General features: G+C 45.7%; 1 protein-coding gene across 1 annotated transcript in view; it reads left to right on the forward strand.

The window, feature by feature from the left end:
- ARHGEF17 (Rho guanine nucleotide exchange factor 17) overlaps window positions 1–20,603 on the forward strand; it is a 197,123-nt gene that overhangs the window by 120,176 nt on the left and 56,344 nt on the right. The window contains exons 2-5 of the mRNA XM_081197266.1: window positions 5,919–5,996; window positions 16,147–16,329; window positions 17,848–17,964; window positions 18,703–18,795. Coding sequence (XP_081053392.1) covers window positions 5,919–5,996; window positions 16,147–16,329; window positions 17,848–17,964; window positions 18,703–18,795 — 471 coding nt within the window. The remainder of the gene's footprint in view (window positions 1–5,918; window positions 5,997–16,146; window positions 16,330–17,847; window positions 17,965–18,702; window positions 18,796–20,603) is intronic.

Genomic DNA, 20,603 nt, shown 5'->3' on the forward strand with positions numbered 1-20,603 from the left:
TGCAAATCCTATAGGCAAGGTAAGCTAATGGAGCCTGAATCAATCCTGGGAATTATGCAAATATGCACGTTTGCTTATTTTATGCCGTGTATTGTATCCCTACGCCCAGGAAGGAAAGCAAAGAGTGAGGCCGCGTCATACCCAATTCTTTCCTTTTTTAAAAAACAAAAACTTAGTGGATACATCATTACGAGTGTCAATCAACTAATCAAGGCGCCCACAATCTGCATGCCGACAAAAGAATGCTGACTAATTTTTTTAAAAAAGAAAGGTTGCTTAGTAGGTAAGGTGTGCCCACGTGGCAACCGGGCAACACCTGAGTGCCCAGCTACATATGATAGTTCGACATTGCACACACCTATTTGTGGGGTTGTGGTTTTTTCAGTGCAAATAGCAGCTCCAGGGAAGCCTGATGAAGATCAGGGCTGCAGCATTTGGGGAGAGAGAGATGTAACCATTTCCCCTCTTGCGGCAATCCCAGTTAAAGCTGGGAACTGTAGGATGGGAGCGTGCCGTAGTGCTCAAATCCTGCTTCCGGGTTTCGCCAAAGAGGCATCTGGTTGGCATGGGGAGGCATACTGGATTAGATGATCCATGGGCCTGATCCAGAAGGCTCGTCTTCACTTCCTCTCCATGTCTTCTTATGCTCCTCTCCATCTTCTCAAGCTGCTTGTTGGCATGGGAGGGACGTTCCTCCTGGTGTCCATTCGGATTGGGACCGGACCTCAGCTGCATGGGAGAGCTTTCCTCTATTACAAGGGGAACCTCTACTTACAACCAGAATCCGTTGCGGAGGTCCGGTCGTAACTAGAAACGTACATAAGTAGAGGCGCACTTTTCCATAGAAAGTACAGTGGTACCTCGTGTTACAGACGCTTCAGGTTACATACGCTTCAGGTTACAGACTCTGCTAACCCAGAAATAGTACCTCGGGTTAAGAACTTTGCTTCAGGATGAGAACAGAAATCGTGCTCCGGCGGCGTGGCGGCAGCAGGAGGCCCCATTAGCCAAAGTGGTTTCTCAGGTTAAGAACAGTTGCTGGTTAACAACGGACTTCCAGAACAAATTAAGTTCTTAACCCGAGGTACCACTGTGTTGTTGTTGTTGTTGTTGTTGTTGCTGCTGCTGCTGCTGCTGCTGCTGTTGTTGTTGTTGTTGTTGTTGTTGTTGTTGTTGTTGTTGTTGTTATTTTCTCCCTGGCACTAGGGGGAATTAAAAAACGTCACCATGAACCTTTCAACCTGCTCTGGTGCAGCCCAGATTCCCCCCCAATACCCTCCTTCTGCTCAACATGTGGATCCCAGAAAGTTGCCTTGTACTGAGGGAAGGATGTGTTGGTCCATTCAGATTAGTATTGCCTTCACTGACTGGCAGCAGCTCTCTAGAATTTCCAAGAAGGCAAGTTCTCCGGCTCACCTGGAGATGCTGTTGGGCGATTCAACCAGAGAATGTCTGCACTCAAAGCAAGTGCTTTACCCTTTTTATGTTACGATGCTTGTGGGAGGGGAACTGGGCTGCGACAGCGCCAAGTGGAAATGTACAAACATGCCCCACTCCTGGCCCTTTTGTGTGTTCGGGGGAGAGGACGGTGGGACTGTGGGTCCCTGGGAACCGTGCTCGAGATCTGATCTGCTTTCTCTGAGATCTAAGATCTCATCTGGCAACCTCTTGATTTCTGCAACGGATGGCAGTGCATTTTTGTGATTTTGCAAAAAAGTTATATTGGGTTGCTGCATAGCTTGTTTTGGAAAATTAAGAGGAAAGTGGAGAGGAGAAGAAAGCACTTCTAGCTAGAAAGAGGGTGGTTTTGCAAAAGAATTCTCCCTTGCATTACCCTCCTGGAGCCGCAGTGGTGGTGGTGTTTAGTCGTTTAGTCGTGTCCGACTCTTTGTGACCCCCTGGACCAGAGCACGCCAGGCACTCCTGTCTTCCACTGCCTCCCGCAGTTTGATCAAACTCATGCTGGTCGCTTTGAGAACACTGTCCAACCATCTCGTCCTCTGTCGTCCCCTTCTCCTTGTGCCCTCCATCTTTCCCAACATCAGGGTCTTTTCCAGGGAGTCTTCTCTTCTCATGAGGTGGCCAAAGTCTTGGAGCCTCAGTTTCAGGATCTGTCCTTCCAGTGAGCACTCGGGGCTGATTTCCTTCAGAATGGATCGGTTTGATCTTCTTACAGTCCATGGGACTCTCAAGAGTCTCCTCCAGCACCAGAATTCAAAAGCATCCATTCTTTGGCGATCAGCCTTCTTTATGGTCCAGCTCTCACTTCCATACATCACTACTGGGAAAACCATAGCTTTAACTATGTCACCATCTGCAGTGATCATAGAGCCCAATAAAGTAAAATCTCTCACTGCCTCCATTTCTTCCCCTTCTATTTGCCAGGAGGTGATGGGACCAGTGGCCATGATCTTCGTTTTTTTGATGTTGCGCTTCAGACCATATTTTGCGCTCTCCTCTTTCACCCTCATTAAGAGGTTCTTTAATTCCTCCTCACTTTCTGCCATCAAGGCTGTGTCATCTGCATATCTGAGGTTGTTGATAATTCTTCCGGCAATCTTAATTCTGGCTTGGGATTCATCCAGCCCAGCCTTTCGCATGATGAATTCTGCATATGAGTTAAATAAGCAGGGAGACAATATACAGCCTTGTCGTACTCCTTTCCCAATTTTGAACCAATCAGTTGTTCCATATCCAGTTCTAACTGTAGCTTCTTGTCCCACATAGAGATTTCTCAGGAGACAGGTGAGGTGATCAGGCACTCCCATTTCTTTAAGAACTTGCTGTAGTTTGCTGTGGTCGACAAAGTCAGAGGCTTTTGGAAAGGCCATTCGCTGTTTGTTGCCGCAGCTTTACTGGCGTGCAAGTAGCTTTGCAGTCCTTTCCCTCTGTGTTCTCTAAGGAACCCAGAGAGAAGAGTTCTTAATGAGCCCATTTCACAGAAACGGAGCTCAGTTGGACCTGCCTGGGGCTGTCTGAAGGCAAGGCAAGTTTGAGACGATTCCCCTCAGGCTCACTGAGGTTGTAAAGCTGTGTCTGGGCTGAAGCACTTTAGATTTCAGATGGCAGCTGTCTGGATTGCTTAGCACAGGGGTCAGCAAACTTTTTCAGCTGGGGGCCGGTCCAATGTCGCTCAGACCTTGTGGGGGGGGGGGCAGACTAAATTTTGAAAAAAATAGTGAATGAATTCCTATGCCCCACAAATAACCCAGAGATGCATTTTAAATAAAAGCACACATTCTACTCATGTAAAAACACGCTGCTTCCTGGACAATCCACGGGCCAGATTTGGAAGGTGATTGGGCTGGATCCGGCCCCCGGGCCTTAGTTCGCCTCCCATGGCTTAGGATGCAATCCGGAACGTGGCTTCTTTTGAGGCAAGAGCTTCTGACGGCAGCTTCTCAACTTCAAATCACACAGCAGCAGGGTGGATTTCATTTAAATCTAATTGATTTAAATCATGATTTAAATCACTAGTCAGTAAGACTTGATTTAAATCATTTTTTTAACAGAAAGACTCATTCTTGCATATTTACAACCAGATGGAGGTTTCGTTTTCGGAATAATAAATTTTCAGAGTAGTTTTTACAGTTATATCAAAAATTACTGATTTGGTTATACTGTTAGATAATTATAAAATTATTGCGAGGTTTAATAAGTTAACTGTTTATATTTGGACAACTTTTCAGCTGTACAGTGGTACCTCGGGTTACATACGCTTCAGATTACATACGCTTCAGGTTACAGACTCTGCTAACCCAGAAATAGTGCTTCAGGTTAAGAACTTTGCTTCAGGATGAGAACAGAAATTGTGCAGCGGCAGCAGGAGGCCCCATTAGCTAAAGTGGTGCTTCAGGTTAAGAACAGTTTCAGGTTAAGTACGGACCTCCGGAACAGATTAAGTACTTAACCTGAGGTACCGCTGTACTTTATCAGAAGGAGAAAAATAATCATTTCCTTAATAACAATCTAAGTAATTTATTTAACTAAAACAATAACATTATAGCGTATGTTTCCAGGTTTGTTAACCGATGTGGTTAAACATGTTTACAAAAAACCAAAACAACTTAGGCTGAGTTTTAGCACACATGAAAAACTTAAAACAAATCCTTATTTCCTGATAAATAGCCTTTGGACTATAATGTACTGTATTTTTCGCCCCATAGGGCGCACTGGCCCATAGGGCGCTTCAGGATGCAGGCTGCTATCCGCAAGCCTTGGGAGCCCGACGGGAACTTCCGCCGAGCTCCCAAGGCTTGCAGATATCTGCCCCAAGCCTGGGGTGCGCAACGCAGCGCTCCCCGGGCTTCGGGCTGCAGGCAGCTGTCCGCAAGCCTGCGGAGCCCAGAGGAAGTTCCCACCGGGCTCCGCAGGCTTGCAGATAGCTTCCTGAAGCCTGGAGAGTGAGAGGGGTTGGTGCGCACCGACCCCTCTCGCTCTCCAGGCTTCAGCGAAAGCCTGCATTCGCCCCATAGGACGCACACACCTTTCCCCTTCATTTTTGAAGGGGAATGAAGGGAAAATGTGTGTGTGTCCTATGGGGCGAAAAATACGGTAACCTAAATAGAAAACTATCTTTGGAAAGATTTTTCCTCCAAAAGCATTTTATCTTAAAAATCCGATTTAAATTTTTAAAAATCTGATTATTATTTTTTTTAAAATAATTGATTTTATCCACCCTGTTTAGCAGTGGTTCAGCAATAACACAGGTGCCCTGATCTGGGTCAGTCTTGGCCCTGAGCAATACACAGCAACGCATTTGCAGGAGGCTCTTAGCTTTCAAAAACTTCACAGTCCCAACTTTCATAGAATCGTATAATTTTAGAGTTGAAAGGGACCCCAGGGGGTCATCTAGTCCAACCCCCTGCAAGGCAGGAATCTCAGCTAAAGCATCCAGGACAGATGACCGTCCAATCTCTGCTTAGAAACCTCCAAGGAAAGAGGTTTGTTTGCTGTTTTGACAAGGATACAGCAGTTCTTATTAACCTTTGAAAAGATGTTGCAGATTTGAGCAGTCAGGGCAGCAGGGCTTTTTTTTTGGGGGGGTGGAATTGAAGATATTGGTTCTCAAGACAGCCTGTTCCGTTTGATTCTAGGCTGTGTTTGCACCCAGCACGAACCCTTCATGGTGGTTATTTGCCGAACGCGTTTTTTCCTCCTGCTTTTCAGCCCAGAGAACGCTGCAAAAGCAACTCATAAGTGTCGGCAATAAGATGCTTCCTGTCTTCGGTCTTATACCGTATTTTTTGCTCTATAAGACTCACTTTTACCCTCCTAAAAAGTAGGGGGAAATGTGTGTGCGTCTAATGAAGAAGAAGAGGAGGAGTTTGGATTTGATATCCCGCTTTATCACTACCCAAAGGAGTCTCAAAGCGGCTAACATTCTCCTTTCCCTTCCTCCCCCACAACAAACACTCTGTGCAGTGAGTGGGGCTGAGAGACTTCAGGGAAGTGTGACTGGCCCAAGGTCACCCAGCAGCTGCATGTGGAGGAGCAGGGAAGCGAAGCCGGTTCACCAGATTACGAGTCTATCGCTCTTAACCACTACACCACACTGGCTCTCAGTGGAGCGAATGCAGGCTGCGCAGCTATCCCAGAAGCCAGAACAGCAAGAGGGATTGCTGCTTTCACTGCGTAGCCATCCCTCTTGCTGTTCTGGCTTCTGAGATTCAGAATATATTTTTTCTTGTTTTCCTCCTCCAAAAACTAGGTGCGTCTTGTCGTCTGGTGTGTCTTATAGAGCGAAAAATATGGTAATCTGATGAAGGCACGACACGAAAGAAAAAGACGTTGGGAGGGAGGAGGAAAAGGATAAACTGGGGCACTTGTTTCTTAAGCTCTTGTTTTCACCTCCAGGAAACTGCTGCAGGTTGCGGTGCCCTTTCTCAAACGCCTCTCTCTGCCTCTCTTTTTTGCAGGATATGCGGAAACACGTGATTATGACACTCCTGGATACGGAACAGTCGTACGTGGAGTCGCTGCGGACCTTGATGCAGGTAACTGACCCGACCAGGGACTTTGAGCTTTGGTCAAACTCTGCACTGCTCAGATATACCTGTGCTGTTTTTCTTCTCTAAAGTGGTATCATATTGCTTTAAAGGCATGGTCTGAGTGTGGCCCGTGTTCAAAATCCTTTGAGTTTTAGGAGGGTAGCATCTAAAATAAAAAATCCCCCATGCCCATAATTTGCACACTATAACTTGCACACGGCATTCTCACTACCGTCTTGTGACTGGCAATCACAGTACAGTGGTCCCTTGGTTCTCAAACGTAATCCGTTCTGGAAGTCCATTCCAAAACTAAAGCGTTCCAAAACCAAGGCACTCTTTCCCATAAAAAGCAATGCAAAATGGATTAATCCGTTCCGGACTTTTAAAACAACCCCTAAAGCAGCAATTACATGGATTTTACTATCTAACGAGACCATCGATCCATAAAATGAAAGCAATAAACAATGTACTGCAGTCACACAATCAATCAATCAGTCAGTAGCTGAACTGGGTTCCACACAGTCACACAAAAAAGAGAGCCGCAAAAACGCAAAATAAATAGCAAAAACAGAGAGACCTCAGCGTAACATTCAAATCGGAAGTGTGGCGCTGAAAACAGAAGCATAGCACTCAAAACGGAGCAGCCGGCTTCCGAAAAAAGTTCGTAAACCGGAACACTTACTTCTGAATTTGCAGTCTTTGGGTTCTACGTTGTTTGAGTACCAAGGCGTTTGAGAACCAAGGCACCACTGTACCAAATTTCCTTGTTAAACCTTTGCGTTGCTTATCTCAACCACATTTTTCATTGCATTTGCTGTTTGGTTGCAGAACGGCAGTGTGGTATAGTGGATGGACTAGGTCAGGGGTCAGCAACCTTTTTCAGCCCGTTCCCTCAGACCTTGTGGGGGGCCAGACTATATTTTGGAGGGGGGAAATGAACGAATTTCTATGCCCCACAAATAACCCAGAGATGCATTTTAAATAAAAGCACACATTCTACTCATGTAAAAACACGCTGATTCCTGGACCGTCCGCGGGCTGGATTTAGAAGGCAATTGGGCCAGATCTGGCCCCTGGGCCTTAGTTTCCCTACCCATGGACTAGGTCCCAGGAGACTCGGGTTCAAATTCCCACTCAGCCATAAAGCTCCCTGGGTGGATGACCTCGGGCCAGTAATGGTCTCCTCTCAGCTCGATGTACCTCTCAGGGTTGTTGTGAGAGGGGGAGAACTGAGTACGCCCCCTTGGGGAGTAATCATAGAATCATAGAGTTGGAAGAGACCACAAGGGCCGTCGAGTCCAACCCCCTGCCAAGCAGGAAACACCATCAGAGCACTCCTGACATATGGTTGTCAAGCCTCTGCTTAAAGACCTCCAAAGTAGGAGACTCCACCACACTCCTTGGCAGCAAATTCCACTGTCGAACAGCTCTTACTGTCAGGAAGTAATGAAACAACCGTGATAATAGACCTCTTTTGGAAGTTACGGTGAGCTGGGAATGAGTGCCGTTCTAGTGCCTGCTGCCAGGTGGCTCCACTTTGTTCATAGACCCCCAAGGGGACCCCAGGGGTCATCTAGTCCAACCCCCTGCAGTGCAGGAGTGCAAATGAGGACAACAGGCCAAGATGCTTGGCTTAGTGTGGCCAGGGTGCATTTGATTTAAATCAAATCGATTTAAATCACTAGCCAGTAAGACTTGATTTAAATAACTAGTCTGTAAGACTTGATTTAAATCACTTTTACGCACCTGGCTAAGACTTAACAACTCGCCGGTTGGACTACTTTCCCTGATGCTTCTTGACAAATTCCAATCTAGCTGGTTGAAGGGCACTCTCAGAAAACTGGCCACATATGGTCTCTCCCCAGAGTATTTATTAAGTTTAGAAGGGAGAAGGGCCAAGAACATAATCAAAGAAAGACTCAGGGACAAAATGACTTTAACCAACTTCCGATAACTTATAAACTTCTATACAATTCCCAAAGGCCCCATCTAGCGAACTATCTCAAAGTTTTAGACAACGCTAAACACCGATGGGCATTTTCCAGGGCCCGCTTCAACGCTCTCCCTTCAGCTCTTCTAGAGGGAAGATACAATAAAATACCGATCGAACAAAGATTATGTCCCTGTAACAGCAATGAAATCGAATCCATTGGGCATGTCATCTTATACTGCCCATTATATCGAGACTCAAGAAAAGAGCTGATCGAACCGATTCTGAGGAAAATACCTCGTAGCACAAACGACACCTATATCAGACACCTCTTAGCTGACAAAGAGCCCGAAATTAACAGGTCCGTGGCAAAGTACTGTTACATTGCAACAAGAATAAGACGAGCAACGATGTCTACAAAGGAGTTCAAACTGTAAACATCGAAAGAACGATAATAAACAGTAGCGACTCCTGAATTGAATTTTAAAAACTTAAAACCTGAAACCTGGTCATAAATATAAGCACCAATTCTGAGAATTGGCCATATTTTTACTGCTACTTGTAGCACAATATTACTCTTAATGTCATATTTTATAAATTGCTTCCTGGTCACTGACCGTATTAAAGATATTTGATTTTTTTGATTTAAATCACTAACCAATAAGACTAATGATGATGATGATAATGGCGATGATGATGATAATAATAATAATAATAATAATAATAATAATAATAATAATAAGTCTGATGAGGGAAGGTTATGGGAACTGGGTGTGTTTGACCTGATTCTGCAAGGATGTTCTTACATTCTTTGACTTTTAGAAAACACCTGAAGGCAGCCCTGTTCAGGGAAGTTTTTAATGACTGATATTTTATTGGGTTTTTAATATTTTGTTGGGAGTCGCCCAGAGTAGCTGGGCCTACCCAGCCAGATGGGCAGCGTATAAATTACATAATAATAATAATAATAATAATAATTATTATTATTATTATTATTATTATTATTATTATTATTATTATTATTATTTATACCCCACCCATCTGGCTGGGCTTCCCCAGCCACTCTGGGCGGCTTCCATCAAAACACTAAAATACAGTAATGCATCAGACATTAAAAGCTTCCCTAAACAGGGCTGCCTTCAGATGTCTTTTAAAAGTCAAAGTAGCAATACGGACAGGGGTGCCTGGTTTACCCGCAGAGAGGTCTGTCGGGGATTTCTGAGCACTTTTGGCTGAGCGATGCCCAGGAGTTTCTCTGTAACCAAGAAGCGCGCCCTTCTCTCCCTCTGCGACTCCTTGCTTGGCTGCGGTGCCTTAGCAGGGCTGCCGGAAACAAGACCTGTTCATTCCTAATTCGGCAGAGCGACCCACGCCGGGCACTGGGAAGCTTTTGTCAGCCCAAACCCAGCCTGCGCTCGTCTCCGTGGCAACTGCATCCCGTTGCCACGGGATCCGGGGCTCGAGAGCAGAGCACCAGGGATGACGGCGCTGGGGATCAAGTTGTCAGGGAACTTGCATTCAGGTTTATTCCCCCTTTGGTGTGTGTGTAAATGCTATCTGACTGGGAAGACCTGCCTCCCCACGATTCATTTGCAGGTGTGACTTTGCTCTGAGGCAGCAATATGAGTCGTTTTTGTGCCTGCGGCATTTTTGATTCCACAGGAATCTATTTCTGCCTTTTCAATTGTCCAAATTGGGGGGGGGGGCGCTTAGCTGTTTCGCCTCCCTTTTGGTCCACGTACAATAAATCCTTCCCACGCACCGCAACTCTCAAGTGTGAAAATTGGAGGGTTATTTTCGTACCCTTCGCCCTCTGCTTCGAGTCTCTAATTCACGGAAAACAGACTCACCATTTCCGAAGGCCAGGCTCTCTCGACCTCCTTTGTGCAATAAGACTTTTTATTTAATGCCCTGAGTCCTTTTCATCTGTAAACCATCATGCAGTGGTACCTCGGGTTAAGAACTTAATTCGTTCTGGAGGTCCGTTCTTAACCTGAAACTGTTCTTAACCTGAAGCACCACTTTAGCCGATGGGGCTTCCTGCCGCCACTGTGCTGCCGCTGCACAATTTCTGTTCTCATCCTGAAGCAAAGTTCTTAACCCGAGGTACTATTTCTGGGTTAGCAGAGCCTGTAACCTGAAGCGTATGTAACTTGAAGCGTATGTAACCTGAGGTGCCACTGTAGTAGTAGTAGTAGTAGTAATAATAATAATTATTATTATTAATCCGGCTGGGTTTCCCCAGCTACTCTGGGCGGCTCCCAACAGAATATTTAAAAAACGACAAAACATCAAACATTAAAAGCTTCCCTAAACAGGGCTGCCTTCAGATGTCTTCTAAAAGTCAGATAGTTGTTTATTTCCTTGACATCTGATGGGAGGGCATTCCACAGGGCGGGCGCCACCACCAAGAAGGCCCTCTGCCTGGTTCCCTGTAACTTCACTTCTCGCAATGAGGGAACCACCAGAAGGCCCTTGGAGGTGGATCTCAGTGTCCGGGCAGAACGATGGGGGTGGAGATGCTCCTTCAGGTCTACTGGGCCTTTGAGGCCGTTTAGGGCTTTCAAGGTCAGCACCAAAACTTTGAATTGTGCTCGGAAATATACTGGGGGCCAGTGTAGGTCTTTCAGGACCAGTGTTATGTGGTCTCGGCGGCCACTCCCAGTCACCAGTCTAGCTGCCACATTGCCCTCCTTTTTACTCCATCGAGGAAGCGTTGTGGCTCAGAGGTAGAGCATTTGCCTTCCATGAAGAGGGTCCCAGGTTCAGTCCCCAGCATCTCCTGATAAGGGAGGGTCTCCCTTCCTGAAACCCTGGGAAGCGACTGCCAGTCAGTGTAGACAAAACTGAGTCAAATGTCCCCATGTTCTGACTCAGAATAAGGCAGCTTCCTATAGGATAAGATGAAGCCCATGGGTAGGCAACCTAAGGCCCGGGGGCTGGATCCGGCCCAATCGCCTTCTAAATCCGGCCCTCAGACGGTCCGGGAATCTGCGTGTTTTTACATGAATAGAATGTGTCCTTTTATTAAAAATGCATCTCTGGGTTATTTGTGGGGCATAGGACTTCATTCTTCTTTTTTCAAAATATAGTCCGGCCCCCCACAAGGTCTGAGGGACAGTGGACTGGCCCCCTCCTGAAAAAGTATGCTGACCCCTGGTCAAGCTCATCTGGTCCAGCAAGCCCCACACACCCCCAGCGTGCTCAATCTGGAGGGACATTGGGGTTGTTGAAGCTGTATCGGCACCTCGGCAACGCAGCTTGTTTCTCACTCTGCAGCAGTATGAGGGCGGAACGCAATGGCGGTATATCGCCGGCGAAACGGCCACTTCTCTGGAGTCCCTCTGTCTCCAGCTTCCCCCCCCCCTCACCGTGCTGGGCGCAGGGAGCAGAGGGACTCAGGAAATGGCAGTCTCGCCAGCGATACACCGCTAAGCAAAGCCATCCTCGTGGTCTGCCCCTTGCACCAGTCCTGGGCGATGCAGTGGACGCTCGGGTTGCGAACGTGATCCGTGCAGGATGCACGTTCACAACCCGCAGCATCCACAACCTGCAGCGGCGCGTCTGCGCACACGCGGGTCATGATTTGGCGCTTCTGTGCATGCGCAAAAAGCGATTTAGCGCTTATGTGCATGTGTAACCGCCAAAACCCGGAAGTAACCCGTTCTGGTACTTCCGGGTTTCGGTGGTGGTGCTGTGGGTTAAACCACGGAGCCTAGGACTTGCCGATCAGAAGGTCAGCGGTTTGAATCCCCACGACGGGGTGAGCTCCTGTTGCTCAGTCCCTGCTCCTGCCCACCTAGCAGTTCGAAAGCATGTCAAAGTGCAAGTAGATAAATAGGCACTGCTCTGGCAGGGAAGGTAAACGGTGTTTCCGTGCGCTGCTCTGGTTCACCAGAAGCGGCTTAGTCATGCTGGCCACATGACCCGGAAGCTGTACGCCGGCTCCCTCGGCCAGTAAAGCGAGATGAGCGCCACACCCCCAGAGTTGGCCACAACTGGACCTAATGGTCAGGGGTCCCTTTACCTTTACCTTTACCTTTAACCCAAAAAAACGGAACCTGAAGTGTCTGTAACCCGAGGTAGGACTGTATATGGATATATCTAGCCCAGGCCTAGCAGGGACAGAGAATAAGGTCCTGGTTTTCACTCTTTGGATGTCTGATTCACACTGTCAATAGCCTGGATCGGCGGCATTTGCTCAAAGTTGCGTTTATGCAGAATTCTGCGTTGTCGTCATTGGGAAGCCTCGGGACGGGGCGTGCCAACCTTTGTGGTGCCAGGCTTTTTTCAAGCAGGGGACAAGGGGACTGTAATTGGATGGCATAAAGACAAACCCATCGACTCGCCGAAGAGGAGAGCTAGAGAGAGCAGCTGCATTGTGGGCTTGAAGGACAGGGGAAGATAATTACAGCTCCGGAGCCTTTAATACGGCACAGTGAAATTCCTGGAAATGCTCCTGACTCATTCAGAGATGACATCTTTGAAGAGGGGAGACAAGGGCAGCAAAAGGAGCAATCCAGTTTTGATTAGCTTTTTAAATACCTACGAGATGCGGAACGTTTCCTCCACCTTTGGAAAGTTATATAGCTGCAGTGGAAGCAGCCAAGATTTTGGTCTCTTTTGAATGTAACACTAAACTGTGGGTTAGCTTGACTTGCACCCAGTGTCCCTCTCCGCTTTCATTTCTGTTTTTGATTACCTATTGTCAGGAAACTGACATCAGAGCAAAAGGAGAAGGAGAGGCTCCCCGATTCTGCAGGAGAAGGTACTAGCACCAGGGGGAGACACAGCTTGGTAGAGGGGGAAGGAAATCAGCGTAACACCAAGGATCCAGGAGGGCAAATGGGAGAAGAGGGGGAAGAGCTCCGGGATTCTTCCCTGGACATCAGTGAGGAGAGCACTGGTCCTCCACTACCCACGCCCTACCTGCGCAGGAGACTCCCGCGCAGTGAGAGGCGGAGACGACTGGGGGTCAAACAGCTTTTATGCTGGAAAAGGTTTAAGAAATGCCCACAGACAGATTCTGCTAGCGACTGAGGCAGCCACGCTGAGATGGGCTGTGCAGTCAGGACGGTTTAACCCAGGCAATTAAGCTCCCCAACGGGGACAGTTTACGCATAAGTAACTCCAATCCACTACACCTATTATTATGATTTGTTAATTGTCTATACCGTGTTTCATCAGTGTGTCATTACGTGCTAACCTTAAAATGTGGTTTAGGCTTAACTATATGGTTTAGGGAAACAAGCCAATACAGTGGTACCTCGGGTTACATACACTTCAGGTTACATACGCTTCAGGTTACAGACTCCGCTAACCCAGAAATAGTGCTTCAGGTTAAGAACTTTGCTTCATGATAAGAACAGAAATCAGGCTCCGGTGGCACAGCAGCAGCAGGAGGCCCCATTACCTAAAGTGGTGCTTCAGGTTAATAACAGTTTCAGGTTAAGAACGGACCTCCGGAATGAATTAAGTACTTAACCTGAGGTACCACTGTAACATAAACCATGGTTTGAAGCTGGCCTAACTTTAGTTGTACGTTGTAACTTCAGCTTTTAGCCTGCTCTGTGCTTCAATGGTCTATAATTCAAAGATTTGGGCTTTAACCATAATTGTCTTACTTGATTACTTGTTCTAGTTACAGGTAGGTAGCCGTGTTGGTCTGCCGTAGTCCAAACAAACAAACAATTCCTTCCAGTAGCACCTTAGAGACTAACTACCGTATTTTTCGCCCTATAGGACGCACTTTTCCCCCTCCAAAAATGAAGGGGAAATCTGTGTGCGTCCTATGGGGCGAATCCAGGCTTTCGCTGAAGCTTGGAGAGCGAGAGGGGTCGGTGCGCACTGACCCCTCTTGCTCTCCAGGCTTCAGGAAGCTATCCGCAAGCCCTGGGAGCCCAGCGGGAGTTCCCACAGGGCTCCCTAGGCTGTGGATAGCAGCCTGCTGCCTGGAGTGTGGGGCACGCTGAAGCCGCGGCTGGGGGCGGGGGAATAATTTTTTTCCCCTTTATTCCCCCCCCCCAAAAAAAACCTAGGTGCGTCCTATGGGCCGGTGCGTCCTATAGGGTGAAAAATACGGTAAGTTTGTTATTGGTAAGAGCTTTCATGTGCATGCACGAAGAAGTATCTGAAGACGTGTGCATGCACACGAAAGCTCATACCAATAACAAACTTAGTTGGTCTCTAAGGTGCTACTGGAAGGAATTTTTTGTTTGCATTCTGGATTAGTTATAGCTTCCGGGTCACCTTCAAAGGTAGCCCCACATAGAACGCATTGCAGTAGTCTAAGGAAGAGATAACTAGAGCATGCACCACTCTGGCGAGGCAGTCTGTGGGCAGGGAGGGTCTCAGCCTGCGCACCAGATGGAGCTGGTAGACAGCTGCCCTGGACACAGAATTGACTCCCAGGCTGCACACCTGTTCCTTCAGGGGCACAGTTACCCCATTCAGGACCAAGGAGTCCTCCACACCCACCCACTTCCTGTCCCCGAAAAACACTACTTCTGTCTTGTCAGGATTCAACCTCAATCTGTATCAGGCTCCCCTCCAGCCTTGTAGCGAAGGACTCAGAAAGCTTTGCATCTGGCAGAACAAAGAGTGTGAATTCCTGCTTGGGCAACTTCTGGCTGAGAGAGAATAGGGATGCAAGGGCTGTCAGTTCTGGCAACCGTGTTATAGGGGCCGGTCCTGTCCTGAGAACTCTCTGCTTGTAAGCCTGTATTTTTGAATAAAAAGTTAACTCGACTGCTCGCCTCTTCAGTGCTGACACCAGCTCAATGGCAGAGGATCTCCTTTGCTTGCAAGAGGTCCTAGGCAAAATAGAGCATCTCTATGGAAAAGTAGCAGGTGATGGAAAGGAGACTTTTCTGCCTTGGACTCTGGAGAGCTGTTTCCCCAACCTGGTGCCCTCCATACGTTTTGGGGAGCAGCTCCCACCAGCCACGCTACGCTGGGGCAGATGGGTGTTGCAGTCCAGAAAATCTGGATGTCACCCACTTGAAGAAGAGAGGTGTGTGTGTGTGTGTGTGTGTGTGTGTGTGCGCGCGCGCGCACGCGCGTATATACCAGCATATTCTACGTCACAAATCTGACCAGAGCACATCAGGCACTCCTGTCTTCCACTGCCTCCCGCAGTTTGGTCAAACTCATGTTTGTAGCTTCGAGAACACTGTCCAACCACCTCGTCCTCTGTTGTCCCCTTCTCCTTGTGCCCTCCATCTTTCCCAACATCAGGGTCTTTTCCAGGGAGTCTTCTCTTCTCATGAGGTGGCCAAAGTATTGGAGCCTCAGCTTCAGGATCTGTCCTTCCAGTGAGCACTCAGGGCTGATTTCCTTCAGAATGGAGAGGTTTGATCTTCTTGCAGTCCATGGGACTCTCACATACATTGGTGCCCCGCAAGACGAATGCCTCGCAAGACGGAAAACCCGCTAGACGAAAGGGTTTTCCGTTTTTCAATGCGCTTCGCAGGACGAATTTCCCTATGGGCTTGCTTCGCAAGACGAAAATGTCTTGCGAGTCTTGAGATTTTTTTTCGCTTCCCCCCCTTTTTCTAAGCCGCTAAGCCTTTAATAGCCTTTTAGCAGCTAAGCCTTTAATAGCTGCTAAACCGCTAATAGCCACTAAGCCGCTAATAGGGTTGCTTCGCAAGACGAAAAAACCGCTAGACGAAGATACTCGTGGAACAGATTAATTTCGTCTTGCGAGGCACCACTGTATGTGCATTTATGTGTATTTTAATGAACTGAACAGAGTGAAAGGTTATGAGTCATGAGGGGTGCACAGATTGTGTGAATGAACTCAGCGTTCAGCTTATATTTTTAGTTGCAGTTTTGATAATGTTTTTAATATTGTTTTAGAGATTCTAAACGCTGCGTTGATTTGTTAATCGCACGACCTGCCAATAATTGTGAGGTTTAGCTTATTTTTTAGTTGCTGTTTCGTTAAGCTTTCTTTTATAGATTGCAACTGTTTCATTGAAAATCTGTTAATTTTTTCATACGACATATGCTGTATTCGCGATGTGCTATTATGTTTTATTACGTTATGGTTGTTTATCCGTTGTAAGCCGCTTTGAGATTTATTTGAATGAAAAGCAGCGTAAAAATACAATCAACCAATCAATCAATCAATCAATCAGTCGGTATTGAATTGGATGGGTCTTGGTATCGGCCATCTTCCTGTCTCCTAAATGTCTGCTTTTCCGTCTCTCCTTCCCTTTCCAGGGTTACATGAAGCCCTTGAAGCTGCCGGAGAACGCCATCCTCTGCGATCCCGCCCTGGTGGACGAGATCTTTGATCAGATCCCCGAGCTGCTGGATCACCACGAGGAGTTCCTGGAGCAGATCAGCGAGTGCGTGCAGAGCTGGAGCGAGAAGCAGAAAGTGGGGGACATCCTGGTGAAGTCTGTGAGTTCAGCTTTTCCGACAACACGCACACACACAACCTCTGATCAAGGAGCCGGTATTCGAGATGGAGATCTGGCTTTCCTGGGTTACTTAGCCCAAAGGATGCAGGGTTTTCTGGCATATTTTATTATATTAATTAATAATAATTTTATTTTTTTATTTTAACTTCCGGTTCTTCTCTATTTTATATAATAATTTTTATTAATTTTAACATATGAATTATAATACATACCACAAACCACTTATACAATCTTTTTTTTTTACTCCCATCACCTCTGATGATCCCCCGTTTTAACTACTTCTTATGCATTTCTTAAATTCATATTGCCTTTAATTATCTTAACTAATCATCCTCCCCTTTATCCATTTTTACAATAGTTCCAATAATTCACCTCACAAAACGTCTTGCAAACCTACAAACGTAGTTTGAACATCACTATTACTTTTCAAATAATCTGTAAATTTACACCAGTCTTCTGTGAATTTCTGGTCCCTCAGATTTTGAATCCTTCCTGTTAGTTTGTCTAATTCTGCATAGTCCATTAATTTCATCCTCCATTCTTCTTTCGTCAGTAATTCTTCTTGCTTCCATTTTTGTGCCAATAATATTCTTGCTGCCGTCATTGCATATGAAAACAGCTTACATTCTTTTCTATTTATATCACTTCCTACCATGTCCAGTAAAAATGCTTCTGGTTTCTTTATGAATGTATATTTCAACATTTTTTTCATCTCATTATATATCATTTCCCAGAAGCTTTTCACTTTTTTACATTCCAACTTCCGGTTCTTCTCATTGTACTATTTTACATTTTGTTCATCTGTCCACAGTTCATTATTACTTTTTAACTTTCCCGTTTCTTATCCAGAATACTCTTTCATATACTGTCTCTGTCTTTCAAGATTCATTCTAAGTCTGCCAGGAGTTTACCGTTATCACAGTAGTTTTTAAGATAATCTTTAAACATTATCCAATCTTTCATTAACTTTCTGTACTGAATTTCTTCTTAAATCTCCCTGTCATCCTTCTGAGTTGTAAATATTCTATCGTTTTTGCTTGCCAGTCAGTTTCTGCGGGGATGTTGTCACTTTTCCAGTTCTTTGCTATCAAAATCCTAGCCGCTGTGGTTGCGTACATAAAAAGTGGTCTAAGATTTTTCTTAATTTCCACTGATGTAATTCCTAATAGGAGGGCCTCAGCGTTTTTTTTGTGAATGAGAGTTTGAATACCTTTTTAAGTTCATTGTATATGGTGTCCCAAAATTCTCCTATCTTACAATCTCACCACATGTGCATAAAAGTACCTACCCCATTTTTACACCTCCAGCTGACCTCTGAACTATTCTTATACATCTTGGTCAATCAGCAATGCTAATTCGCGTTTGCTTGTTTGAAAAGTGATAATCCCCAGGGGCTGAAATTCCCCAATTCTGTGTTTTCCCACCTCCCCACTTTCTACGACTTCAGAGGGAAATGTCTGCTTGTCTCATGAAGCCTTTGTCTCGCTCCTCCCCCCAGTTTTCCAAAGACATCCTGGTGAACATTTATTCTGCCTACATCGATAACTTCCTCAACGCCAAAGATGCTGTGAGGATCGCCAAGGAAGCCAGGCCAGCGTTTATGAAGTTCCTGGAGGTAGGACAGAAATCTTATATATATATATATAACATTTTATGGGGTTTCTAAAAAATAAGAAAATGAAAAAAACAGGGGGGGGGTCACATCCAAATTAAACCATAATTTTTTGTCAACTTCCCTCTACTCCCCCTTTTGGTTACATTATAATATACTTGTTCATGCACGTCCATAAAATCTGATATAGTCATACCTCGTGTTGCGTTTGCTTCATGATACGTTTTTTCAAGTTGCATCCCGCGGCGACCCAGAAGTACCAGAAAGGGTTACTTCCAGGTTTTGCCGCTCGCGCATGCGCAGACACGCAAAATGACATCATGCGCAGATGCGGCGAATCGCGACCCACGGGATGCGTTCTGCTCAAGTTGCAAACGTGACTCCGGAACGGATCCCGTTCGCAACCAGAGGTACCACTATATACGTAATCCAATTTTGAAACCTTCTTCATCCTATTACAAGTGACTTTTAAAAGTTACACTAATGTAAAAATCTATACACAAAGCTTTCAAAAATATGCCTTAAACAGTTGCCCTAAAGTTGATGAATAAATGAGCAATTTAAGTTAATTTGGATATGCAGAAAATATTTAAAAATAAATTCAAGGAACCGCAGAAAGATAGAGGGGGAAGGAAGTCAAGTTTTGAAATGTTAAAGTGAATGTAAAATTATTGAAATGTATAAACCTGAAAAGTATTTTTTTTTAAAAAAAAATAACACCTGATCTTCATGTTCTTTCAGCAAAGCATGAGGGAAAACAAAGAAAAGCAGGCACTTTCAGACCTCATGATTAAGCCGGTTCAGCGGATTCCACGCTATGAACTTCTGGTCAAGGTGAGTCCAAGAGGCCTGGTTATTAATTGCTGTTCATAAATTGTTGTTACTAATTGCTGAACTGCTCCGAGACCTGAGGGCATAGGGTGGCGTATAAATTCAAATAAACGCTATCTCCAACTCCTGGAAAGATTCCATCAACGGTGTCTCCGAAAATTTGACACATCACTTGGGAAGACAGGTGAACTAATGCCAGTGTACTGGAAGAAGCAAAGATCACCAGTGTCGAAGCAATGATTCTTCAACATCGACTTTGTTGGACTGGTCATGTTGTGTGGATGCAACTAATCTATTCTGAACTTAAAAATGGAAAGCATAATGCTGGTGGTTAACCAAAGAGGTTTAAAGACTCTTTCAAGACAAATCTGAAAAAATGTAGCATAAACACAGACAACTGGGAAACACTGGCCTGCGAACGCTCCAGTTGGAGAACAGCCTTTACCAAAGGTGTCAGGGGTTTGAAGACACTCGAACTCAGGACACAAGGGAGAAACGTGCTAAGAGGAAGGCACGCTTGGCAAATCCACACCGTGATCAACTCCCGCCCAGAAACCTGTGTCCCCACTGTGGAAGGACGTGTGGATCCAGAATTGGCCTCCACAGTCACTTACGGACTCACTGTTAAAACCGTGATCATGGAAGACAATCTTACTCAGCTACGAGTGATTGCCAAAGAAGAAATAAGAAATTCAAATTATTATTATTATTATTATTATTATTATTATTATTATTATTATTTGTTGTTGTTGTTGTTGTTGTTGTTGTTGTTGTTGTTGTTGTTTAGTCGTTCAGTCGTGTCCGACTCTTCGTGACCCCCTGGACCAGAGCACGCCCGGCACTCCTGTCTTCCACTGCCTCCCGCAGTTTGGTCAAACTCATGTTTGTAGCTTCGAGAACACTGTCCCACCATCTCGTCCTCTGTCGTCCCCTTCTCCTTCTGCCCTCCATCTTTCCCAACATCAGGGTCTTTTCCAGGGAGTCTTCTCTTCTCATGAGGTGGCCAAAGTCTTGGAGCCTCAGCTTCAGGATCTGTCCTTCCAGTGAGCACTCAGGGCTGATTTCCTTAAGAATGGAGAGGTTAGATCTCCTTGCAGTCCATGGGACTCTCAAGAGTCTCCTCCAGCACCAGAATTCAAAAGCATCCATTCTTCAGCGATCAGCCTTCTTTATGGTCCAGCTCTCACTTCCATACATCACTACTGGGAAAACCATAGCTTTAACTATACAGACCTTTGTTGGCAAGGTGATGTCTCTGCCATATTATTATTATTATTATTATTATTATTATTATTATTATTATTATTAACTGATGGCAGTATTCAGCTTCTGATATAGAGGAACAGAGAACAGTGCAATAGATATTTAGCAACCCAAAGAGCTAAAAACTTGACATTTGTTTTGTTTTCTTGCTGGAAGCTCTGCTTCTCAGGGTGCAAAACGTTTCTGCCCAGTCAAGAGACTTGCGGAACAATCTGTGTTGCAGCTACACTGAGTCACCATCCTTGTTATTTTAGAATTCTGCTTCTCGACTCTCCTTGAATGGAGTCGCTTCAGCGAATGCCCAGCAAATATTTACTGCAAAGAGGAAATAGGATGCTTGCATCTTTCCAGTTTTGTTTTGGCTTTTTTTTTATTTTTAAAAACGGGTTAATTCTCAAGGACCTTTTTGGCAAACCCAGTTGGGATGAATGGAAGAGCTCTGATGTGTTCTTGCAGGGACACCGGATTTCAGTGGAACTTGGCAGCTAGCTGCGAACTTCTATTTGCCCTGAGAAGTTGTCCAATTTAGCCCAGCTGTTCTGCTGCCT

Source organism: Podarcis bocagei (assembly GCF_964188305.1).
Source record: "Podarcis bocagei genome assembly, chromosome: 6".
Lineage (NCBI taxonomy): Eukaryota > Metazoa > Chordata > Lepidosauria > Squamata > Lacertidae > Podarcis > Podarcis bocagei.